The 26761-nt window shown below is 43.8% G+C and overlaps 1 protein-coding gene and 1 long non-coding RNA gene across 2 annotated transcripts in view; both read right to left on the reverse strand.

The window, feature by feature from the left end:
- Nucleotides 1–308: 308 nt before the first annotated feature.
- LOC144142049 (uncharacterized) lies at nt 309–6632 on the reverse strand. The gene is made up of 3 exons (XR_013316805.1): nt 6502–6632; nt 4159–4301; nt 309–444 (listed from the first exon to the last, which is right to left on the reverse strand). It is a non-coding gene; the product is annotated as an uncharacterized LOC144142049 (long non-coding RNA).
- A 2034-nt stretch (nt 6633–8666) lies between these two features.
- Nucleotides 8667–26761, reverse strand: part of LOC144143351 (O-acyltransferase like protein-like) — a 37471-nt gene continuing 19376 nt past the window's right edge. The window contains exons 5-8 of the mRNA XM_077675119.1: nt 26177–26266; nt 23199–23334; nt 14753–14933; nt 8667–8710 (exon numbers count right to left, since the gene is read on the reverse strand). Of these exons, the coding sequence (XP_077531245.1) occupies nt 8667–8710; nt 14753–14933; nt 23199–23334; nt 26177–26266 (451 nt within the window). The remainder of the gene's footprint in view (nt 8711–14752; nt 14934–23198; nt 23335–26176; nt 26267–26761) is intronic.

Below are 26761 nucleotides of genomic sequence, written 5' to 3' on the forward strand. Positions count from 1 at the left end.
ATTCAAAAAGTTCACGTATTCGGTTTCTGCTCCGCTCCTGCGAGTGCTCCCGTCGTTTAATTTTGTAGTGTTAACCGCATGTAATTATTGCAAAGAATTTGCCACTTCGCCGCCATTCCCTGTTTAGTGATGTAGCTTTACAAAGGGCTCCAAATAAAACTTTGAAGCGAGCTACTTGGAAGGCGGTTTAGGTGTGCATAAATTAAAGCAACACAAGAAAAGCAGTTTCAAGATACTTTACTGTCGCTTTCAATAGCTTTTGCAGGAAATGGAAAACCTCGGGAATGTACCGCATTTGGTTTGCGCATTTTATTCAGCCACGGGGTACAACTACTTGCCAGCAGTCAGTAGCCTCTCAATGGAAAAAATAGGGAGCTCTACAAAAAGGCAGAATATGACGGAGACAGCATATGACAAAAGCAGGTTTCCAGCAAAGATGTAACTCTGGAATGACAAGTGCAAGAAAATTCATTATTACTGGGTAAGTACAGTCTGCAAAGCAAAAATGTACAAAATGTAGAAAATATGTCTGCTTCAAAAAATAAAACAATATGACACCTAAAAAAACCGTAACCCCAAATATATTTGAACTAAATAAATAAATCTCTACTACATAAAGCGGTAACAACTTTATAAAGGTGATTATCTGATGGATTGCCCGACCTGAAAAACACTGGCTTATGTTGTAATACAGATTTTAAATGATTTATTTAATAGCAAACTTAAAAAAAAACAGTGTGACCCTTCAACCACTTTGCATATTCCCCTCAGGGTCAGGTCGAACATGATAAGTGGGTATTCAACCGGCCACGTCCGGTTCACCAGTATATCACCTGAGCGACATGCTACCGAAACTACGTGTGTAAGGTGGTGACCAACTCGTGCTTAAGCGATCAGTCACGGGTAAGGCAGGGATTGTCTGCGTGACCCAAGTGTGGTACTCTTGTCCTGCGTAGGATTCATTACTAAGGGAGGCGTTAAAGGGAATGTACAGAAACAGAACAGGAACGGAGCTGCAGAAAAAGAGAGATGACAGGAAATAAAAGGGGACTGGCAAAATAGAAGCGAGAAATCGTTATTGCGGGAAAGCGAAATGAAACGAGAGGAGTTGCGGAAAAGGGGCGAAGGAGCAGATGGGAGTAAAAGGCGGAGGAACAATAGAAGACAAGGTGTGCTCATTGAAGAAGATGATGAATTGGGTAGGTTGACTGCGGAAGAGTAACGAAGAGGACTGCGGAAGAGGAACCTCCTCGCAGGGTTATTTGAGGGCTGCAAGAGGGGCGTTGCAGTATCTTGTTGGGCTTTTATTTTCGAAGACGGAAGCACATGCTTTCCTTTTTGGGAGAATAGTATTAGTAGTCGTACGGGGAGCGGAAAAGATGCGTACTACCACTGCTCGGGTGATGAAAAATGTTCCGTCGTTACTTGAATGCGTCCACATATATTCCGACTTAGAATGTATGTAGCTTCTCTACGCTCAACAAATTAGGTAGAAAGGTACGATTATCTACAACCTAACGTAGCGCTGTAAGAATATTTTCTGATACAGAATCCCTAAATTGTTTAGCAATGTTTCCGGTGGGCTGTCTTCGCAGGATCACGTGAAAATATCATTGCTTCATCTATTTTGAGGCAGGGTACAAAATCGAAAAACATTTATTTGTGGTGGCACACAAAGTAACGCTTCTTAAGTATACATGCCTGCACTCATGCACAGCTTTTTTAAAATACATGGTTAAAATCTTCATGGTGCTATAACAGTCTGTGCGCTATTTATACCCAGTTTTGCGGTCGATTTTCGGCAATGCACACAATTCTGCCGTTCGCTTATCTTAGCCACAATTTACAGCAGGGCTTCCACACGCCTATTCGGGTGTTTCCCGCTGCAGTCACAGGCGTGGTCGGGGTACCAAAATAAGCAATCAAAACGGGGTGCAGTACAGAACGAAATGGGTAAGCACCGGGTAAAGCCCCGAGGTAAACGCCAGGGACACAAGACCCCCGAGGTAAAACCACCGAGCAAAACCCCCGAAAGCGTTCGAAACATTACGCAAGAAAACGAAATAGTGTATCAGTATTTATACACTCATTACTGGTCGTGCAACGGGCGACTTGTGCACTGGCCGATGGTCGTAACTTTTTCTACAAGCACGGTTCGCGCTGCAGAGGAAAGAGCGACGCGGAAGCCAAGCACTTTCTGTGGTCGTTAGGTATATCTTCTGTGCAGACGTCCATCTCCCTTTTGCTAGGCGGGGACCTGTCTACGGCGATTGCATTAAAACTAAACTACTACTCAGCAACGTCATTCCTCCTGGGCGAATTCGAAAACAACGCAGTAGCGCCACAATTTACTTCTTTTGAAATGCGCAGCGTGACTCAATATCCTCGCCAGATGCGGTACTCGCATCGTTCTTTTATTGGTACTGTCCAGTTTAACATCCTTATCTGATTAAAAAATGAGAACTCAATAACTGAATAAGCCTTGTTAATATGGGGTTTCGTAATCTTTACCGGCTTGTTTTCTTCCATTTTTTATGGACCACGGGACCCTATTTGTAGTTGAATCCTGAGACAATCTACGGCGCAGATCAAATGACGAGATTGAAAGCTTCTAAAACCGCGTTACCGTCTTAGCTTCTCCAGTTGTTGATCGTAGATTGTGGATGTTACATTTTGAGGAACTCTAGAGCGCCTTTTGGTAGTGCTGTTGCTGTAAATATCGTCTGTGATTACACTGCCATTTGTAAACGAGTTCTGATCGACGAATAGCGGTTGGGAACATACTTTTTAACCCGCAAAAAACGCAAAAAGGTAAGCATTTAGCTCTTCAAATCACCCATTCGCACGGCCAATTTACATTGCTGCGCGCTAAACAATTACAAGCGCTGAATCAAAAACAAGGCTAATATAAATTCGCCGCAGGCGGCTCTCTGTGCCTGCGGGAATTAAAATTATTTGATGGCTTTTTCTGCTATAACCCAACCTCGTTACTCTGCACAATATTTACGTGGCCATTGGATGACACTTTAACCTCTCATGGCTTTCCTTAAGGACTGTAAAAGGACCAGGTTGTTAAGTAGCGCCCGTTTTCTCGGTCTCCTTTTTTATATTGCTAGCCAATGCGCCCTTTTTGTTGTGTTTAATTTTATACAATCTCCTACTGGCAGCAATTCGATTTGACTGAGAACGCCGTACATGCACAAATGGGCATCTTTTTTCTGAATGTGTCCCGTAGGACGAGCACACTTCAAACTAAATGAACAGGCGCAAGAGGGGTAAAAATATCATTACGAACTCACGGCTTTATACGAATACCCTGTTGTTAACTTACCCTCATAGGACTGTCTATGCGCGTAGCCGAAAAATGTATTTGCTTTACATTGGTTGTGGAGCCATTTAGTTCTAAACGGAATACACTTTATTCATCTATAAAGGAGTAAACCGAGAATAACGTCGGCTGGCCTGATATCACGCTTAGTACCGATATATTTACCCCAGCTTTCTTTTCTTCGGCACTGTGCTCATAGGGGAAAACGGATACTTGTCGGCCGTTAGAACACTGTCTTTGTAGATTTCATTTTCTGCAACTTGCATGGTTAACGCCCCAACTACGTTCCTTTCTAATTTATTGTGTCTACTGGGAATTCACCGGGAGCACATGTCGCGTGCATCTTGCGGTTTGCAGTGCTTTTTTTGCAAGTCTCCTGCGTAACATAAAAATCCTTTTGGCGTGTTCACTCTGAGACCCTATTTAAAGCAGGCTGTGCCTGTTTTATGTTTTACACTTATTATTGCGTTGCGTCCACTTTTTATTCCCGGCGATGTGCCAATAGAAGTTTAACATTATTACACTTGGTCCTTTGGGATTGTGACCAGACTACTTGCTTCTACGAAAGTATCCAATTTGTCCCAATTAAGTATGCCTTAAGCTCGTGCTATTGATAAGAAGAGCACAATATTGTGCTTTTTTAATTATAGAAGCATACGCGACCAGATTGTGCCGAAAGTTTGTTATTAAAATGCTATTGCAACTCATGTAAGACGGCTTATTTCCTGAGCCCTACTTTCGCATAGTGGCATGTGCAACTATAAAATTTACTTTACCGATTGGCGCGGCACGATAGAAAACTTCTCTCATACAACAGTAACGAAGCTCACCATCAGAAAAGGGCTGTAATAAAAGCTGTCTTCTAGATTGGCCCAGAATATCTCCATGACGCTCCCGTGAATGATGTAAGTGGAGAAGGTGAGCTTGCTGAGGGGCTCCAAAGCTTGGCTGCTCAGAACGCTGTTGAAAATTCCTGAAACAGAACAAAATTGAACCGCGGAAAAAGCTATAAACGAAAGCCTAATGCTATAGGCCTAAGGGGTTCTTTCTTGCAGCCTGTAGATGACAGTGCCCTGCTTACTAAATCTTTTGAAACGTGAAGACACGGCCAATTCATGCTGTTTGCGACCGTTGGTGTTATCAAAACAGCCATTTCAGAGAAAAGTAATCCTCGAAGGGATGCCAAAGATGAGGTCCAAAAATTATGTACTCTTTTGTCTAACGACGACCATTGCTTGAACGAGATCTTTCTCGTTATGGATACCTTAATTGCCCAATACAACGCTGCGAGCATGTGCACATCTGGAGGTATGTACCGCTTTTGCAGAATTACCACAGCGTCTCTGAGCTGTGCTGCAGTCCGTAGGTCTAACGTTTGGGTTGAGGGTCTACAGCGGAATCGGTATCTGCTGCCTGGCCTACAGCGAGTATGTATTTTAACCAGTGGATGGCGGTTCGACGTCTTTAACCTCAAAATGCGACATGAAGCCTAACGTCCTAATTATCACAGTGCCACGGTAGCCCTAACGTCCTGCAAAAATTTACGGCATGCAGAGCGACGTCATTTTCAGAGTACGTCGTTCTCTTAAGAACATGACGTTAGGCCTAAATACCCAGGGCCGTCGCATGGCAGCGTTGCCTCCTCTTTATACATCCTATTAACGTTAGCAGAGGTGGCCTAACGGAGGGGGCCTAGCAGGTGACCAGCGCCCCATTCCTGAGTAATCACGATGCTTTTATGTGGTTTCATGGCGCACGCTTTCATTTAGGAATTCCTTGAAGTGAACGGATGCTGTTTGTGTTTCCATTACAGCATGACCTCTTATGTATCCTGTTTTTATGAACCCGTTTTCAAAATACTCGGTTTTTTTATTTTACTGCACCACAATTGCTGTATGTACCACCAGTTCTTTTTATAGTGCAGTATTTGCGCCTGTTTCCTGCTTGTTGACGGTAGCCGCAGCCTGGCTGAGCTGCTGCGTTGCAGAGTTTTTTCCCGTCACCATTTTGTTAACCTTGTGTATTATTTTGGTGAAAAAAGAACAAACTGAAACTGAAACTGTCACCAAGCTTCGCAGAGAGTGTCTTAATTATCAACGAAATGCTGTTGTTTCTGGCCGTAATGTGTGCGGTGTGTGGCGTCCTAATAAACCGGGTTATAGTTACTGCAGCAATTTACCGTGCATGTCAGCACGTGCTTTACGAGGACCGCCCGGCGGCGTCCAGGTTTGCGCGTACCGCTCGCTAACAAATACCAAGACAATACTTAGGGTGCATCAGCACCTCAAGGATGTATCCTAAAGCAGCTCCAACTGGAGACGCGCATTTTGTGAAGCCGTTTGCCGCCGGTTCTAGAGAGTGGTGTCGCCTTTCACTTTCGGGGAAATGTGAAAGCTTGCGTTCAAAACGATACCGGCCCGCCAGGCATGCATAAGGAAGACGACGACATCGATGGATACGACGATGACAACTGCTACCACAATGAAAAGCGATGAGAAACATTTAACTAAACAATTTCATGCTTACTCCAATGCGGGGCTGTGAATCGTTGGGTTCTTACATAAAACCATTCTCCACCTTCGCTATGGCTCAACCCTTGCGCAACTTAGGGCAAGCTTTGCTATTTTTTTACATTTCATCACCGATCATCATGATCGTCAGAGAAAGTTGGCTGTCCGGCAGCGCGTTTTCGAGTACGGACATTATCAGCGAGAGACTGTACACTCCACATTATTACCCAAGTTGATGTATATTGACGGGCACGTTTCAGGATTAATTAAGAATGTTGTAAAGAAGCAAGGCGGCTATATGTTGGGACGCACCGAAGTACAAAGCTTATTTCTTGTAATAAATAAGGCTTGCTGGTGTCCAACTCGGCATCCGGTATTGGAAGAAGACGCACCAGCAGCAATGACAGAGTAAACAAAGAGACATACACAATGGAGCGTCGGTGAACGCAATGTTTTTGAGTTTAAGCAGAAAAAAATGACGCTTTTAAATGTTATTCTGAAAACCACGTAATTATATCGGCTACATGGCTGATTGATCAAGAACAGGCTAGGCGGGTGACAACAGAGTGAAACACAGGCCCTTATAGCCCTGCCTACACCAAGGCAGAACACCAAGAGCAAACACTAGAGCCTAGATGAATAGACGTGAAAAAATACGCCTACCTCCCCTCGTGGGAACCCTGGTGTGACAGACGCTGAAGGGGGTTTCATTGGCGTCGCATCAATCAATCGTCGGATACGGCAAGAGAGCATCCGCAAGCGCGGACGACCATCGACTGAGAGCCCGGCCTGAGCCCGGCACTGCGCTTCTCTGTGCAGAGCGTCCGAAGGGGAGGCGACCGCGGAGAGAAAGAGTACTGCACATGCGCACAGTGCGCAGCCGCCAATGTTGGGAGAGAGAGTTCGCTATACGAGAGAGGAGAGGAGGTGAGCGGAGGAGAGACGCAGCTGTGTGGACGCGGACGACGGACGCACGCAGGACAGGGCGGCCGGCAAGAGATGCTCCACTTAGCGTCGCATCTAAAAATCGTAAGCGCCGCTAGCCCTGCGTTGTTATTAGTCCTGACGACTATTCTGACAACGATTGTCACGTCTTTACAACGCCGGTACTGATTAGAAACCAGAAATTTACCCGGGAAAAATTGTGGTTTTATGTGGCACTGACACATACATAAGCGTTAACACCTGCCGTAGTGACGCTCCGTTTTTATTTTATTATCATTTACACCATAAATGCTTTAGGTGAACTAAACGAGAGGGTACACTTCCGGCTTTTGGAGAAAAATTTATTTTTTATATAAAATTTACAGAGATAAGTTACCTCTTAAGAAAATTTACCTCTCAAGAAAAAAAAATTACCTGAAATTTACCTGTAAAGAAAATTGTGAGAAATGACGAAAATTTCACACTCAGAGAAAGGCTGCCAAAGACATAAAAATCACCACTTATGTTGTACGGCGCGGGCATGGGCCTTCTTTTAGTAAATATTCGGGTAGGGCACATTCTTTTAGTAAATTTAATTTTAGTAAAAATTCTTTCATATGGCCGGGTTCTGAACGATGGATGATGTAATTGCATCTGTAATGTATGAATGTTTCCCTATCAAGCTTTTGTCAGTACTTTTAGCTCAGAGTATTAGGGAAGTCTTTCAACGAAAGCCAAATTTCGGCTTCGAGACAGCTGTGTTTGTAGTTGGTCTGTCGGGAATGGGATGAACCTCTCCTAAAGCTGAAAAATTAGTAGTGCATTTTTTTCGACCAGCGCCAAAGATTCAGTTATTAAATACATTCTACGAAGTACATAAAATACGGCCATGAATGTGTCATGCCACATGCAGGTGTAGATATCTGGAGGATACTCTTGTTTGCAAAGCCCTTGTCGGCTGAATGCAGGTGATACTAGTGAAGTATTTGTTGTAGTAGTATCCCGCCCTTATCTGAATTCCCCTGGGGTAAAGATGCGTGCGCTGATCGGAGAGGGAAGTCTGTAACTGCTCCTTGAAGATAAAAAGCACTCGAAGAACGCTTTTTTGATGGCAACCTTTTATTCAATGACTGAACAAGGAGGCGTCCTCAGCTCCTACCAACACCGACGAATTCATTGAAGAGTCAATGTAAGTGCAATAATACTGCATAACAAAACTGAGTCATCCGGCATGCAGAATTGGATGACCAGCGAAGCTGGTGGAAAAACCACTGTTCAGTAACTAATTATTAACATTACACATGATTCAAAATTGCTTGCTACTTGCCTAGCCTGCTGACTCGCAAGCGCAATTGAAAGTTTCCTGCTACAGCAGATGGCTGCTGTCGCCTAAAGGGTACTTGTAAAGAGTCGACATGTGCGTTCTCTCTCATTCGTACCTCATTCCTTCTTCGAGATATACGTTTGAATCCCGCCCGGGAGCCGGGCTCTTGTCATCGGCGATGGGCACCGCTTTGAAGATTTTATGTTTCAGGTAAGGTGTCTTTCATGAGGAACAACCTTGACATTCAGCGGAGTTGGTGAGCTCTTCGCATTTATTCTCTTTGCTTGATTTTATCGCCGTGACAATAAATAGGGCATGTCCCCAAAAGTTTCGCCGTTGATTTGCGGACGCTGCGTGAGGAAAAAACACGTAACAAATGATCTCCTGCTGACACGGGTGACGTTCAGCCCGCCCGCCGGTGACCTTGACAGAGGTCTCGGTGGGTTGCAGTCTGGGGGTCCTAGCTTTGTTGGTCGGGGTAGCATCATTTCCAGCTTTTGGTGGTTCGGGCGTGGTTTATGCGGCACTGCGGCTTCAGCACGGCGCAAAGATTCTGCTTGAGCAAGTCGTGCAACAAAAGCTAGGTGGCGAGCTTCGACACCAGGAGCACGTAGTCGAAAATACCTCAAAAGACATAAAATAGCCCCGAAATCGTTATAGGGGCTAAAAAGCCTCTATAGACACGAGCCTCGAAAAGGCTTTACTAGGCACAATAAATTATTGCTTGAAGTATATCCATTCCCGCTGTTCACGCTTATCTGCTAAAGAGGCTTGATTTTGCCAAATAAAATCAGGCAGTTTGGCTAAATTTTTATAAGGTATTCCTGAGTTCGTCTTTTCGCAATTACCCTCTCAGGGTGAATTCCCAGTGCTGATTACACTTCCTTAACCTATACCTTAATTGCGCTGGCAACCAACACGCGTACACTTAAAAATAGCCACCACTAAAGCGAGACAGTGACAGAGTGGGTGCCTTAATTTGCTCCAAGTGTACCATATACGGGCACTAGCGATGCTGGTTGGGTAAGGGGGTGATAGGCTTAAGGACGACATTGCTCTTAATGTTCCTTCTCGCAACACGGTAGGAATCATTCTAACGTGGCAGAGGCCTGCTGCTCAAATTGAGAGCAGTTCCTGCCCCCACAGCCAGAAATAGTCGGGGGAGAAACTACGGTAAAACGTTTCTTCCTCAAACTGAATGTTTTGAAGCTGTTCGCCTTCCCATGTTACCGATCGTGAGAGTTGACGATGTTCGCAGAGGCGTTTGGCCACGTATGAGATAGAAGGTGACTATTCACCATTAGACAATGGACTGCAGTGTCTAAGGTACCTGGCGGGTCGCGTCCACACACAAAAAAAAACGAAGAAAAGCCGGCCGTTGTCTCGGTGGCAGTGTTTTATAGTAAAAATGTTCATTTCGTCCAGGTAGAGTTCTTTGGTGGCACCAACACTGCAATGATACCACCCTGTTCTTGTTGAAACGTTCGGCATTCTCGTTAGTCTCCGGGTGGTACACAGGAACGGCGAGGTGGATAGGGCGACAGGCTTTGCAGAGGAGCTTAGAATGTCTGACAGAAAAACAATTCTGCGATCATTGTGACGCATCATGAACAGCCGAAGAAGGAAGGATGCAACTTCGTCTGCAGTCGCGGCCAGAATCGCTGTGGTCCCAGCATTTTCTGCCAGATAGTCGACAGCGACAGAGACACCTGTTTTTTCTTGGGAAGGGAGAGGAGATGCGCACGTAAGAGAGGAGATAAGGGAGAGGGGCTCATATGTCAAGCCCCACACAGTCGAAAGGTCGTTCTACCGATCGCAACGACTGCACAACACCACTTTCACTGAGCGAAACACTAGAACTAACGCATTGGCGAAGAAAACGGTACATGCTGTAATAATGATACAACAAGCGCAGCCTTTGATATGCCCTTAGTACACCTGCATGTGCGCGTTGCAGTTCCCCATTTAAGTGTGCCCATAATTTGGAGCAACGACGGTGCAAAAGGACTAGATGCCCCCTTTGACAACCAGGCTGGCAGTAGCGCCGGAACAGCAAGTGCGACGCTTGCCAGTGTAGTATCTTAGGTGCCCCATTTTTCCACGAGTAAAACAGAAGTTCCAAAATTAATAGAATACCCGGGTCTTTCTTTTTGTCTTAAGATATTGACAAAATATCTAGTGGGCCACACAGCAATTGTTGCTAGACTCTTCGACACTGTATGGTGGCTGCGGAGAATGGAATAGTAAATCAGCGTCCACGTGCGTACGGCCTGAGACATAGGTTACATGAATGTCGTGATCGTTCACGCGCTAAACCTATCGTGCTTAGTGACCAGACGGACCGTTCAGCCCCAACGGCGAAAAAGTCAGTCTTGCTCCATAAGTACTTCGATAAGGCGGCCGTAGAATATGCGGGGAAAACTGTAAGAGCCAAAACAAAGACCAAGCAATATTTTTGTATCATTGAATAGTTTCTTCTAGGCTTTGTTTGTGTGAGAATCATGTAGGTGGCCTGAAGTTACCATACCAGGCCATGCGTTGAGCGCAACTGCCCTTGGAACATAAGAGCTAGAATCTGCATCGAATTAGATTTGATCATCGAGATCAAAATCGGACGGTAGTGGTGGTAGTAGGATAGTGTAGTTTTAAACATGCCTTGTCGCATGCTTAAAGCCATTTTCAGGACTCCTTTGGCGCCGAATAGCTCCATTTTCGGCGGAATGACTGATGTGGTGTTGGGAACGAAGAGCCAGAAGCGCGAGTGCGCTGCAGTATGGCTGCGAAGTGCCCGCATTGTTGTTGGGTTTAGCAATTCTGCCAGACCACGAAACTTCTTCCGACCTGAGAGAACACCATCGTTCCCGCCCTCTCGTCGGTTTCTAGTGAGCTTATACAACAGCTGACTGCCGACTCGTGGTCGCTTTTGGTTGTTTTCAAAGAACAGGACAAACATCGGCGTCGGTATGTTTGCTGCCGTACAGGTATGCAAGGTCATTGTCATTATCCTGAAGGCAGTTTGCAGCGGTCGCGGAGATCGCACGGGTCTCTTAGTGATGGCAAGAAGCACAAGGCATGGTGTTCCCTAATGACGTTTACTAGGCGGCCTTGTAGGTTCTGGATTTTTATTGTTTGCTCAATGAATCGCGAGCATGTTCAATAAATCGCGGGGCATTCTTTTCCAGCGACCTACTGTTTGAACCACGATGATGTATATGTTGTGCTCGTTGCCATAACCACTACTTCCCTAAATCTAACTTTCCGTTTGGCAGAAACGGCGATCGATCTTGTGTTACTGGCATCTATAGGAGTTTCAATGGGTGCATAAGGAAGAAAATTAAGCATAAACTGCTGCGTCAGAACAAAGCACTCTAGAAGCAGAAAAACGGTATTGAGATTACGATCATCAAAATATAACGCCAACAAAAACATTTGGACACTAGATTACGAATCCGGATTTGCGTTGTGAAAACTTGAATCTATATTTCAGTGCTTCCACTAATCATTAACTAAGGTTACATTTCAGTGCTTATTTTAATTGTACTTTTGACTGCGTCAACAGCGGGTATAAGAGAAATTTAGCGTCATACAGAAGAAGTATCAGCAAAGCAATAAAGGTGCCGATTTGCTTCTCCGTGGTCAATTTCGGAACCTTTTTCCCCAACACGAAGCCTTGCATGGTCGAAAATTCACCATCTTCATATTTGAGAAGGACAAGAATTGTAAGCTTTCCCTTTTCCAAAGGAACTTCATGTTCAGCTCTGGCGAGCGTGGCCGACACAAGTCAACCCTACTCTGGACAGTGTGAAGAGCGCCACAGAATTCGTTTAAGTATCACAGACCTGTGCGAAATTCGATTCCACACGCACCATGGTGCATCATACCCTTGATTTTGGCGGGCGTCATATGGTGTGAATGGAATTGCGCTGAAAATTCCAGGCGGGAATGATGAGCACTGGTTTATGGATATCTCCTTCGGCTATTGGACCTTGGCATTCGCCCGAGGTATCGTCTAAGGACGAAAAGAACTCGGCCCATCAAGTAGTACAAGGCATCATCTGTTTAAAGAAGCGCGAGGGGATTATTATCCGGGATACAAATTACACGTTGCTATTCCAAGCCATTTCTCATCAATCTATCTTTTATGATACCAGGCGCAACTGTTACAAATTAAACTAGTCCTACGGAAGCATTTTGTTCATAAGGGTAACTACTAGGCAGGTGGCACCACAAAAAAATTGACAGCGCTACTGGTGTAGCTGATGGCAGGCGACATTTTGGGTACGTTTTCGTCCCGCACCAAAGTGATGGAAATAGGTCTTCCATCTAGACCAGCCCCTCGCACAAAACCTTGCACACTGACAGGGGATAGTCGATAGCGACTATGGCCTGTCGCGAAGCCGCCAGACAGCCCTTCTGCAAATGACTTTTGACGGTACATTGTGTAGACGTTGAAGGCATATCTCCCTGCCGCAACAGAATACTCATGCTTTGTTTTTGATATTTACTTCTGTTTTCCAAGAGGACATGGGTGGGAGGCAGGTTCGCGTTGTTTGTAATTTTTTGTGATTTTTATGGCCCATAAAAAACCACCCCAAAACAATTTGTTTAGCCTCTCATACGCAAAAAAGATGAAAGTAGAATTTGGTGGTATTTGCTGCCACCCCTTGGTAAACTATATATATATATATATATATAGATATATATATATATATACATATAGACATATATATATATATATATATATATATATATATATATATATATATATATATATATATATATATATATATATATATATATATATATATATATATATATATATATATATATATATAAAATAAGTAAAGAGTCGGATACACAGCAAGAACAATAACAAACAATGTTTACTTACGTAGCGGCAACGGGACTTGCCTTCATCAGAGTAAAGTTACATGATTTTACTGTCGCGATCATTTTGAACACATTTCTTATATAGGTTTGCATAAAACTGTGAGAAAGAGCGGAAAATGTTTCGGAAATGGGGAGTGTGCATACAGTCAGCCTACGCCTATGTTACAACATCAACAAACAGACAAGAAAAATAAAAAGGGGGAGGGGAGTGAGAGAGAGAAAAAGGGGTCGTGTTAACAATGCAGCGTTCAAGGTTGCACCATGACGGGTCAACGTATGCCGCGCGGGCAGCAAGTTCAGACAATGGGGGAAACTGAACAACCGCGGTTTGAAAAGGAAGGGAAGAGTATACAGTAAGGTATTCAGTGACTGCGGAGACTGGTTCGGGGGAAGCGAAGATGGGTGTGCCCCCCGCGGGTCAAGAGAATAGATAGGGGGCACAAAAGAGCATTTCACAGAAGCTAGCAATTGAACAGGAAATAGGTAGGTTCACAAAAGGTTAAACATGAATAGATCACAACGAGTTAAACATTCTTAAGTGGTGGTGGGAACGAGGCCTCCCTCCCCAAGACAAATGGCATTGTTGAGCCGCATTAGGCTAATAAAGCTGCTGTATTATGAGAGTTTCTGCGAATTCTGATGGCAAACTCGAGGGTAGGAATAATGAACATAGTTATAAAAATTATGAAGCCGCTAATTTTAATCGAGGGATAAGCACGTTAGTTTTCCGTAACTTTCAATAATTCCAAGCGTGGCTGACCCAAACTTATAAATGAGATAAGATTCCCGAACCTCGCGGTCGTGGTGCGTTTTGAAGGCGGATTCTCAAATCGTTGCCCCTTTTCCTCTCTCTCGCTGCCCCCCCCCCCTTTTTTATTTTTCTTGTCTGTTTGTTGATGTTGTAACATAGGCGTAGCCTGACTGTATGCACACTCCCCATTTCCGAAACATTTTCCGCTCTTTCTCACAGTTTTATGCAAACCTATATAAGAAATGTGTTCAAAATGTTTGCGACAGTAAAATCATGTAACTTTACCCTGATGAAGGCAAGTCCCGTTGCCGCTACGTAAGTAAACATTGTTTGTTATTGTTCTTGCTGTGTATCCGACTCTTTACTTATACTATTTCTGCGCGCCTTGTGAGTTTATCTTCTTTCTCTAGATTTAAATATATATATATATATATATATATATATATATATATATATATATATATATATATATATATATATATATATATATTCATATATTCATATATTCACGGGATACGCACGAACACTTTCGTAAAGGCATGCCCAAAAACCGTTCCCTGTAACAACTTACTTCTGCAAATGGCGCTCGGTCGACTTCCTAGAGCTGACTATTGGTCAGCTCCAATTATCGCAGCAGCCTACAATTCGGATAAAACGTACGGGCCATTTATGCATGCTGGTGAGAGGTGTCCTAACACAATTTCCTGAAGCTACTTCTGGGTCACTTCTCCTTTTTGGAAAATCGGAACCTTTAAACAGTGCGTGCTTACTATTTGGTTCTGCGCGAGCTTTCTCCACGAAGACGACATAGAATTAAAACGACAAAATCCAAAGCCGCACCTGGCTATTCAACGGCCGCCACCTGCTTGTGTCTTGTAGAATTGGGTTTTGTTTTTTCTAACAATATAAATGCCTAATACAAGAGAATATTTTTGTCAAGATAGAAATAGGCAAAACGGTATACCATGTAGTCATTCATTTCTTTTCTCAACATTTCATATGTGTTTTCACGGGATGCCGCTTACCTCCGCAGCCTGCTAAGCAGGCGTAGACAATCCACGCGATTCCCACAGTCCACAAAAAGGACGCAATGGCCATGAAGGGGCCCTTCCAACCAGTTGGTAAGATCGGGCTGGACATCCAAAGGCCGTAAATAGGAAACAACAGGCAGAAGGCGCACAACATCCACCCGAGGTATACGTAGCGCTGTAGAAGAGACATGAACATGAATAAATTTGGATTAATGAACGGAACCTATCGTCCTAGAACCGTTTAAGCTCTTCGGCCCTCTTTCTTATGTTCTGGTAGTGCTACTTCCCACAAGCTGGAAGCCGTATTACTCATTGGGGCAGGCCATAGGGCACCCCAGAATTATCTACACCGCAGATTCACAAACATTATTACCAGCAGTGCAAACACAATATTTAAAACGCAGTACTGGCGCCCAGTAAAGAGAATATGGTGACACTTCCCCGACCGTCATCAATCTTTACAGTGATTTTGGAAGTGAACGTTCACTAAGTCTGTTCCAGAAGCCATGAAACATTGCATTGCTTTGTTTTTGTTTATTCGGTAAACTTTGTACTTTCATTACCCGATGTCTCCAAGAACAGGCATAGGAGTTAGTATTTCTCCTAAAGCATAAGGGAATGTTACATGGAACAGTAGAATGATAATCAGGACGCAATGTCCTCGGTGAGCTGCCTTTATTCCTTTATTGATTCCGTGTTCCCCATAATAAAAAGAAAAAAAAATTCGGAGAACGAAACCCGCTCTAGCCAAGGTATGGCAGGTTAACAGCCAAGAAAAATAAATAAGAAGGAGCGATAGCCCAAAGGTATCTTTTTATGTAGAACCCAATTTGTAGATGAGAAGAAAAAAAATGATACTTAGCCCCAAACCAAACTCTCCACGCTTACCCAAATCGCTGGCAGCAACTCATAGCGAACTGGTGAAGCACCAATGACAAAAGTATATCAGAATCAGTACAAATAAAACAGACACACTAAGGCAGCCCCGCACACAGCGAAAAGAAAAAAAAGTAAACAGTGCACTTATTATGTGGCATCGCACAGTCCCGAAAAACGGTCTACAACGCTATATAGCTGACACCATTCAACAAACAAGTGGCACCTATGACTAGCTTGTCAAAGCATATCTCGCAACTTTTCAAAAGCGGAGAGAAACAGCATGCAACTATATTTTTGTACACTGCATAGGAAAAAGAGAGACAAGAGTCACTGCATGTTGCGCTTGTACGAGAGAACTCCAGTCCCACAGCGAATCAGGATACGGTAGCTACCCCAATGTGCCCAAATCACATTCTGCAGCCCCGCACAATGCACACACAATACTAGAAGATGCTGTTCATGTGGTATTGCAGCCCCGCCGCACAGTGCAAAGAACAAAAGCCAGTCACACTAACACGGAAAAAATACTGACCATATCACTCGCGGAAGAGCACCTCTTGGCTCGGGGGGCTGCATATCTGTCATACTTCTGGCAGTGCCTTTGAAATAAACTCGACGAGTTCCGTTAAAATTTTCACTGCTACACAGTCATTCAATACGGTCCGTAAACGGGGTGCTTTCAGAGCTTTTCTTATTACATTGTGGAGTCATCTAATGTACGCAACTTTTCTTGTACAATCTTGTAAATAGTGAGAAATGGAAGGTGCATCTTCTCCACAGAAGCATCTACATGTTACCATCAGTTGTAACCTATAAAAATAATATGGAAACCGTTCATGACCAGTGATCAACTGAGTTAGCTTTTTTGGCAATTAGGCGAGTTGAACGTGATGGATTGGCACTCAGAAACCCGGAGAAACATAGGTACTTGGATGTCTAGGTGTATGTCTAGAGGTAACATATTAGCTATTACCTCTAGAGCAGCCGTTCTTGTAGTGTAAGCTCCTGTGACCACAAACAGTGTAGATCTGAGAAGCGAGCGTACTCTTGCCCGAAGCATGGAGTGTTGACTCGTATACCACCACGCAGGAGCGGCGTACGAAACGGCCGGCGTCACAACCAAATGATGTAATAGGCGAAGATGCTGTCTGTTTACAATGGTGTGCATAGTACTGAAGCGTATCATGGAGACCGCAAGGTTTTAGACGACGGTTCTGAGGTAAATAACGTGAGCGACAAAGGTTAAATGGTTGTCGGAAACAACCCCAAAGAGCCTCATCTCAGGCACATATCGTAACGACGTCCCGTAAAGTCTCAGTGTGGATTTTTGGCTCGCTCCGCGTTCTCCTCTCGAAACCAGTAAGCAGGAAGATTTCGTCTGATTAATCCCAAATTTGGCGTTGTTGCTCCAAGTGGTAAATCTCACCAAGGCTTGGCGAGCCGCTGTCTCAAGCTGCCTTCGCGTATGCCCATGTATGACAACGATCGTGTCATCCGCTTATGCCTGAAGGTATACGTTATCAGGCATCGGAAGACAGAGCAGACCATGGATATAAGCGTTCCATAATAGCAGCCAAAGGCGAACCTTGCCGGCTTCCCTTAGTCACTGCATTGGTAATACTCCCGGAGTGTGAAAGAAACGACACTGTTGCGCCCTCCAAAAAGGAATGCAATAGCCGGTATATATTGCTAGGGAACCGTTGCGACTGGAAGAAATATAGAAGTCCCGGATGCCAAATTGAGTCAAACGCGCCGGCAAAGTCCGAAGATATGACCAAAGATAAATCTCCTTTATTGCTGCGCTCCTTCAGGGAGTGACCGATATCCACCAAGGCAGTTGTCGTATTTTTCCCCTTAGTAAAATCATACTGGTGAGAATGGAGGAGACCAGATTGATAAAGGAAGAAGTATAAACATGAATTTAGCATCCTCTCCAGCAGCTTCCCTACCATAGATATAACATAAATTATTCGGTATGACGAGGGTTGATGTCGTGGCCTTCCAGGGTTTGAAAGGAACGTAACCCGGGCAATTTTTTTACTGGGACAGGAAGTGGCCAAGCTGAAGGCAGGTGTTAAACAGATTGAGGAAGAATGGGTAAATGTGGGTAATTAATAGCTGAGTTAAAAGAAAGGAAAATAAACGATCTGATTTGATTTCATAAGAGTAGTAATACCGTTAAATCCAGGGGCTGAATTAGGGTTCAGGCTGCGGGCGGCTGCTTATAATTCGGTTTGGGTGAAGTAGACATCTTGGTGATCCGTCTTATATGGTGTATGGGCAACAAACGTGCGTAACGCCATGTGAGCCAACGTATCACTATCCCTCGTATCCTCTGATATCAGCGTCTTTTGAAGAAGGTCGGCAGATTGTATGGTGCCAGTTGTAGAACTGCCGTCAGCTGGTAGAAGAGGAGGCAATACTGTTGTAACTGTATAGCGGCTAAATGCGGCTTCAAAGGGACGCCCGAATAAGCTTCTTCTTGTTTCCCATGAACACGCCTGTCTTGCTGCATTTACCTTCCCTTCTTCTATGTGAATCCTGTAGTCACTGAGGGCTTTGTAATAGGTAAACTTGAGATGTGCTCGTTGAAGCGCATTCTTGTAGCGCTGAAAATACCGACGTAGAACACAGACCGCAGACCTGTCCTCAGCAAGGGAATCGGTCTACCACATGTTTCCACTGTGTTTCTTTTGGACGCTCGCGTACTTCTTTTTGGCACGATCAAACTTTGTATAAAATGTAATTACTGCAGAATCGAGGGCTTCGGGCATGGCAAAGCTTAGCGGATCGATACAGTGAAACCAAGTATCACTTGTCAAGTGCTCAATCATGTGACGTGTAGCCGCGTTTATTAGGCGTCTCGTACCAGGAAATGTAACTGACACAGGGCTAAAAACTATTAAGCGATGGTCTGACAAAGAAGGCGTGTCATGGACTTTCCAATGACGACCACCTTCCCAAACAGGGCCAAGCACCATCGTCAGGTCTATCCACGACTCTTCATATTGATTCAGAAATGTTGGCGGTGACGTCGGATCATTTAGTAGCTGCAGTCCACTGGCAAGCAAAAAATGTGCTAACTGCTGCCCACGAGTGTTTATTACGCTGCCACCACACAAGGGGTTTTGGGAATCAAAATCCCCTGCCAGTACCATATTGACACAATTGCAGCGCTCGATAACATCATTTAGTAAAGTGAGTATGTAATCTAGTGGAACGGACGGCGCAGCATATGTAGCAATCAAAAGCATGATAAATTTCTTGTGTTGAATTTTGATTGCAACCACGTAATAATCCCATAAACAGGAATGAAATCAAATTTTTGTCGGGGCAATCAAATCATACAATGAGGAGCCTCCTGATAAAAAACGTGAGGTAATGGTGCGGCACTCCTGGTACTGTTGACCTCCGGGCGTATGGATCAGAAATAAAAGCCACGTGAATGTTAACTTGACTGAGTATTGTTATTTCGATTTGGGGAACCGAAAATGGTCATATAACCCCCGGCCGCCAGCGTTTATTTACTAAATTGATGCTCATAAAAGCCAACAATTTTAAGCGAACGCACATGTTTTCGGGCTCCAGCTCATGCAGGCCACGGATATGCTGGTACGACTAACCAAATCCAAAACAGCAGGTGAAGCGTATTGATGGCCTTGAGCTAACGCTGATATACTGAAATACCATACCTTGTACTCCTTCCATGCTCTGGCGTGATTAAGGTAATAATGTCAGTTATTGCGTCCTGGAGTATGATTTCCTTGCTTGCAGCAATAACTGGACACATCAAAAAACTACGCCGAAACGTATTTTGTTTCAGACCACTCCGATCTAGGTTTCCGAAACCTCTAGTTTGCCAGATATTTTAGCGGTTATGCGAAGACAGTGTGCTACACCCCTTCGCCAACTCGCCGTAAGGGCAAAAAGCTCAGGTTGTTTTATGGTCAGGCTTGATGTACCAAAAACGACATCAGCTTCCAAATAGACGTATTGCCTTAAGCAAATGGGCTGACCTGAAGGCCCCGTAGGCAAAATCCGCACTGCGTCCCTGGGCGAATCACGACAGCGTAGTGGAGGCGGACGAGTATGGTGAGGTGCCGGACACTCGTCGAAAGGTTGAAATAAGAAACACCATTTGTGCGTATATGCGCCCACTCTCATTATCTAAGTGAAAATACTATGGGATTCTGTTTGCGAAAAATAACATGAGAAAGTTATGGTCTGCCTGATTCTGTATTTTTGACGCTGTAGTCAGGAACACGCAAACAAGAAAACGCCACAGCTTTGAAGATTGGCGCAGACACAATCAAACAGGCCACTTACTCATTTCTTACATGTTAACAATTGGTTAATGTCGTCCAGAATATTTAGGTCTAAGAACTCAATCAATGGTTCATGAATTTCGAACCTTGGTGAAGGTACCTCGGAACCACATCTGCAGTTCCATATTTGGTGGCTGAATAAACTACCCTGTCTGAGTCTTCACCGAAGATGTAGCGAAAGAAATTTATGCAAAAACTCAGTATTTGTCCCCAAAAAAGGCGGTACATATCGCTTTTCTCACGACGAACGATCAACTTTTGTCATTAGGGTGACATTCTTCAGGGGGCAGGTTTCAAAGAAGCGAAAAAGCTGAACATCAAAAAAGTGGCGAAGTTAATAAAGGCCAGACCTCCAGGATTTAGCGAACCATTGAAAATGCGCCAGACCGTTTCCCGCTGATTATAGTGAGTGGTAACAGGGGATAGATTCGGGTATTGAAATCGGAGCAACAGAAAAACGTTTTATCACGAGCTGGAGTCCAGACGCGCTTGTACAAATCGCAAGCATTTAGCAGTGCCGCTGTGCAGCTTAATTCTTAAGGATGGTAAAATCAGACAACAAAAACACTCTAACAAACCACCACGCCGGAACGCACGCCTATCAACGAACGCCCGCGCAGCTCCCCTGCTGTGGTTTGAACCGTGGCGACACCAACCGGAGCGGGCGGAAACTATAATGGCAAACTGTTCTCATGGCGACGCATTTAAACATCCCCCTCGCGAGGTGCACGATCAAATGCAGAGCACTTCCTGGGGCGCACGACGTTAAGCAGTTTGCGTTACGTTAATGTTGTTGCACTTGTTGCAACTGCTGACGAGAGAGTGCTCATCAGCAGTAATTTGTAAGAGTCAAGGATATATGGCGCGTTCGTAGCCTCCCATTCTGTGTCGCCTTTGTGGTGCAGTGGGTAGAGCACCATGTACATTGCGTTCCGCCCGCAGGGTCGAGGGATCGAAACCAGGTGCCGGATAGTATTTTTTGTTATAAAGTGTACGGGGAGGGGTGCGGACTACGACTACGGACTCCTACGGACTTCAACGCGGGTGACATCGTGAGTTACTGAAATGCTCTGCATTTAAAATCACATGTCGCAAATGGGCATCGGTGAATGCTTGAAACGCGATATCTTGGACAGTCTGCTTCGCTATGCTCAAGCCGCACTTGGCGTGTTTGTGGCGGAAGGTACACTTATTGAAAAATTTAAATCTGTGGGAAGTGGCCCTTACGACCATCCCTCAAGTACGGCAGGAGCATTCTCGACGTCCTGCCTACGCTCATGGAGTGCTGTTGGCACGTGTCGGTGGGCTGAGGATGCGCGCGGCATCTGTGGCCACTATCATTTCATTCTTTTCATAACAATCCAACATAAGAGCTGGCCATTGGCTGGGAACACGAGGTGGAGTAAATGGTGAAATGCTGCTGGCGCTTTGGCTGCCGGTTCCAGTACCGGGAAATAGTGCCCCGCGGGCGAGGTGGTGTGAAGCAGAGGTAAGGGTGTAAGTGAAACGGCACCTCACCAAACATAATGCATACGGGCATGTTCAATACTACATAAAGCTTGGGGTTTCGTGAGGAGCTTTGCTACAATGCCATTAAATATGATCTATGTACAATAACATCCATAGCAGTCTTAGTCGGGCCACGTACAACCTAGTCCATCGCCGTCGTCAGTCGTCGGTGACCATTGTGCTACACGGCACGGTACTTCATCTTCTCGTGAAAATACGGAAATACAAATGTGAAACTTTTGATTTTAAATGGCAGCACGAGTGAGCTCTACCACTAATGTTACGTTGAGCTTCTTCAAACAGGTAAAGAACATAAGAAATTACAACTCCCACTGAAACATTCAGCGTTTTAATTCTAATAACTAATGCATTTTAGCAATAAAAAAAGCGGAGCTTGTACTTCCTGCCAGAAAGAATTTTTTTCCGCATATCTTTGAATGCTGGAACGTAGTAGTATGGCATTCAATCTTCTTAGTGCCTCCAACCACATGACGTGAGGAATCAAACTTGAAACGTAATCACGGCAGCACCGCAGAAGTATTTCACAGAGCATTCCAAAATATTTACCTGTAGACGCTATCTGTGAACGCAGAAGCAGACCTATATCTCGATTGGTTTAAAACAATTATACCTTGAAAAACCCAGGATTTTTTCATTCAAACGTTACGCCAACTAGTTATTCTGCGAAATAAAATATTAAATAATCTCACTAATGCTTATTGCACGTATTGCCCAAATCATGCTGAAAGCATTCTTTGGTAGAAAACCCTGCGCTGTAAAGGAAGGCCTGAAACACTAGAACAAAACAAAGGCCGTTTTATTCCTTTATGTCCCACACAGCTACAGTGAGCCACAGCTTTAAATGTTTGAAATTCAAGCTGTGACGAATTTAAAATACCTGGCCTTTCTTTTTCTGACAATTCGCCGTCGATAATTTACACTTCAGTGGTAAAAACAATAAACCACAGCTGCCATTGTCAAACGTCGAGCAAAAATTTCTTCAGTAGCTTAAAATTTCTGTATTTCAAATTACACACTTTTGGGGTGCACGAGTACTTAGGTAAACGATAGAAATTCTTAGTATTGGGTAACAGAATAAAGCCAAACCTACGAATTTTGATATCACTGCTGCGCTGAAATTTTAGCCAGGGTTCAAAATATCATTCAGAAAGCGCCATACAATCATTGGTTGCACATTCAAACACTGATATAAATTACTTACTTGTAAAAATATTAATACTGCAACGGGTCTACCGCGGCTTTCAAAAAAACGTGGCTTAGAGTATTATCCGCCCTTTGAAGAGTGGGTTTCCCCCAAATGCAGAGCTGATAGAGGAAATCTAGTACTAACATCAATGTCGCATACACACCTGCCACCCTGACATTAACATTCACACACCAGATACGCCATAAACAGTAATGCGTTTATTGGTGACAAATTATTGTAACACGGTGACTTTTCTTTGCTAGGCTGCTTACACAGATTTCTTTTCTAAATAGGTTTTATAACGCATAGAAAGCAACGCTAGCTACACTCTTTCCGTGAGCAGTATCATTTTGTGCTCCTCTAGGAGTCGGGGTTCCTTCCCTACCAGCAGTTCTCAAAGATTTCTCCGTTTTAATTGTGAGACTTTTTTTGTTTGTTGCAAAAAAATAACAGTGAAAAGAAGTTGAACTTTACTGTTAGGCTACGCGGGAGAATATAATGGCGGCCATTGGCAACCTACCTTTCTTGGTGGGCAAAGCGTCTTCTGTCTATTGCTGAGAAAACCGCCCATTAGCATTCCTAGGAGGTACGAGCTAATGCGAAAGTACGGCTTAGTATACACATCTCTGAAGTAGTCGTAGTCCTTGTTCGTAACCCTGCGAGGCAGCAATTGAAAGCTTTGTGTTATTTGCCACTTCTGGTGCGCTACAAACGCAGATAAAGATGTGCAGGCAGGAGCGTGAAAGTCACTCAATAGGAAGAGCACGACAAAGAAGTACGCCCTGGAACCAATACATTTGCTCAATATGTCATGGCTGCATAGTGATACAGAACGACTACAGTGATGAAATTCGAAAAATACCGGCCAAGATATAAAAATTGACATACAAAAAAATTCTGCTTGCTTCAATACAAACATCGGACTGTGCGCCGGTCTTCGTATATCTTTTCGTTTTACTCAAGAGAATCCCCAGTGTTTAAAAGGGATCAACATTTATGTTTTTTCCAAAGTTCACGTCAACGTACAAGTTATAAATGTGCCTCAATTCATAGTCCTTTAGTATGACACAGTGCAAAGTCCACGCGGATAATGGGGTATTTAAAAGTCACAATAATATAAAATGGTATATGGCCCAGTCGCGTAAACAACTACCAGGCTTTCCCCGTTATACTACTGGTACTGCCAATACCAACCAACAAATGGGCTAAGAGAAGTCGGTTGGGCAGCGAGCAGTTAACGCAATAGGACACATAAAGATGTGAATGCGTCGGAAAGCGCGCGTGACGTAGTTTCGATCATTGTAGACAGCAACAATACTCCGCCCAAGTACAATGGGTAATGGTTGAACTGTCTGAGCCTCCGATACACGGCACCCGCGGTCCGTTTACAGAGAAAAGCTTTTGAGCAGCCCTGCGGAAGATTCCACCTGTGAAGTTACGATGCTGCGAGCATGTTTTCTCTGTCATTTACCCTGTTTATGTGCATTCAGCAATAGTGTTGAGACGACCACATGGGTGGTTATAATCGGTGCCATTTCAATATTTGTTTGGATATTGTTGTCTTTGACACCTCTTAGACTGGCGTGGAGTTATGTTGCGTGCTCGATAATTCACGATGACTGGGCAGAATAATTACACATGCTATGGCCGTTCTGAACGAACAACAAATTTGTATGTTGTGGGAAAATCTTGGGAATAAATTTGTACGTCTCAACAAAAATTTCCTCAACATTTTTTTCTAATCTTTGCGCTCGGCGCAAAAAAATAAATAGGGTTTTTTTGTTATGAAATATAAATTTTATATGCTGTACTTTGAAGAAATGCCTGTATTGGCTCTGTATCCGGTAACTGTATAAACACAGAATGAGGGCAATTAACAGTGCGAGCTTTCAAACATATTCCACCTGCAAAATCTGGCACACAAAACGAAGACAAAATTCCCTTCTGTGATATGCTCGAGGGTGTAAATGATAGTTTGAATAGTTGTTAAGCAAATATTGCTGGTTTTCTTGTCAGCGGCTCTTTGTTTTCTCAACAACCAAAGGATTGTTTTTTTCTGAATAGTCTTGCATTTTTGAAATACCTCTGTGTCAAATGTAATTTCTAATTATAAGAAATAATTATATCTTGCATAACTGCAGTAATTGGTTTTAGATTATAAGGAGGCGGGTTCTAGAAATGTATATAAAGTACAATATCTGCGTGGTGCTGCAATCACAAGTGATTTTTTTTTTAGTTTTTCTTGCAGGGATGCCCCTATTTTAAAAAGGCCGCTTTTATACAGTATTTTTGGTATGAACAATTTAGTATGAACAATTTGGTATGAACGTTTTGGTATGAACAATTTGGTATGAACAACAAAAAATGGTGAAAACCTTAGTTGAGCTATTAACAGCGAAACTCTGAAGAATTTTTTCTCGCGCTCTACATATCATATCAAAAACGTTTATTCAATCAGCATATTCCACAAAACGACCCTTTCGTACGAAAACATGATGTTGCTGCTGACGCTTCATTACGTTGGGAAAAATGACCGCGTAGAGCGACCACTCCACATAATAATTACTTCTATACAGCCGTTTGAAGAAAAATTGTCATGAGTCTTTTCACTGTTCCGCACGGCATACACAGTTCTAAAGCGGCTCTGCCCGCACTTGTTATTGCCTGTTGGAGTGTTTATTAGTGCTTTTCTTTTCCTTTTTCTGGCGGCGAAAAATTGAGCAGAAGCACAAATAAAAATTTTGAAATTTGTGTAACGGACGTGATACAGCCTTAGAAAATTTAAATTTTTTGAGACGGTGCGGAAGGATGGAATTGCAGAGGATCTTTGAGAGATGAAGAAAGTCGCCCGAATCGTTATAATTAGGCAAAATGTCAGAGGGGATGTCGTACACTAACCCAATCAGAATTTAGGCAAAGAAGCATATAACAGTGGTGTCAGACTCCTCGAACGCAGAATGAAACGCTCGTTCCAAGAACAACAAAATATTTTGATATATTTTTCCCTCAAGGATACCCATATTCTACACCCCACACAACAGGCGGTGTTACAGACGTATTGATGACCAATTTCATCAAATATTAAAAACACATTTTTTATTTCTTTTCTTGGCTGATGATGTTCTCCTACGTTATACCACATCTACCTGTTCGGCAAGCTGAGGCAAGGTTCGTGTCTGAGAGAAAGGCGCTCTTGTTGTTCTTTTAATTATAACAACAATTGAAAATGCCGGTTGCTGAAGTGTATTGTGGCAGTTTTATTTTATCAGTACAAATGCGCGTACGGCAACTACGTGGTAGCTGATATACGCGGTTTAAAGTGTATTGACACTTCGGAGTTACGTTTTAGAGAACTATAACTGCTTTGTTTTATGGCATTGTAATGCTAGTGGAGTCAGGTCTTCAAACCCCAATCTATATTATGAGCATACCACCCACCTTGCCAATTTTTACAAAAGAAGAGACGCACCGCTTCAAAAGTACTAAAATAAAACAAACCTCCTGGCCATCAGTCCAGAGTAGGTAGCTGAGAGAGTTATTGAGGTGATGGATAGAACAGCGATGATTAATACACCCACTCGAGGCTTTCTGCAACAAAAAATCAAGCACAAAATTGCGTCATCATTATGAGCCTATCTATGCCCTCCGCAGGGCAAAGGCTTCTCCCGTAGATCTCCAATTACACCGGTCCGGTGCTAACTGCGACCAGTTTATCCCCGCGCATTCCTTGATCTCATCTGCCCATCTAACTTAATGCCTACCCCGGCCGCTCCCTGAAGTATATTGTGTTATCTCTAGAGGATTAACTGACATCATCGTAAAGAGTGACCGTCGTCGTCAACAAAACCGTACCAAAATGGCTGCCGCTCTAAGAAGCCCCGAAAACACGTTTAGATTCAAGTGATATTTCAACCCAGGTGTCCAAAGCAGGTGTAGATGGCGTTACCGCTGCTGTACTGCCGGCCGCAGCGGCGCTGCTAACGCGCGCCTGGAGAAAGAAGAAAAGCTGAGTGTTAACGAACAGTGTTCATTGTAGCTGGAGTCACCGGTCTGTTCGCCTCTGAGTACACCAGTCAAAGACGT

This window comes from Haemaphysalis longicornis, unplaced genomic scaffold (genome assembly GCF_048455015.1).
Source record: "Haemaphysalis longicornis isolate Haplotype H1 unplaced genomic scaffold, Haemaphysalis longicornis Haplotype H1 scaffold_6, whole genome shotgun sequence".
In the NCBI taxonomy this organism is placed as follows: Eukaryota; Metazoa; Arthropoda; class Arachnida; order Ixodida; family Ixodidae; genus Haemaphysalis; species Haemaphysalis longicornis.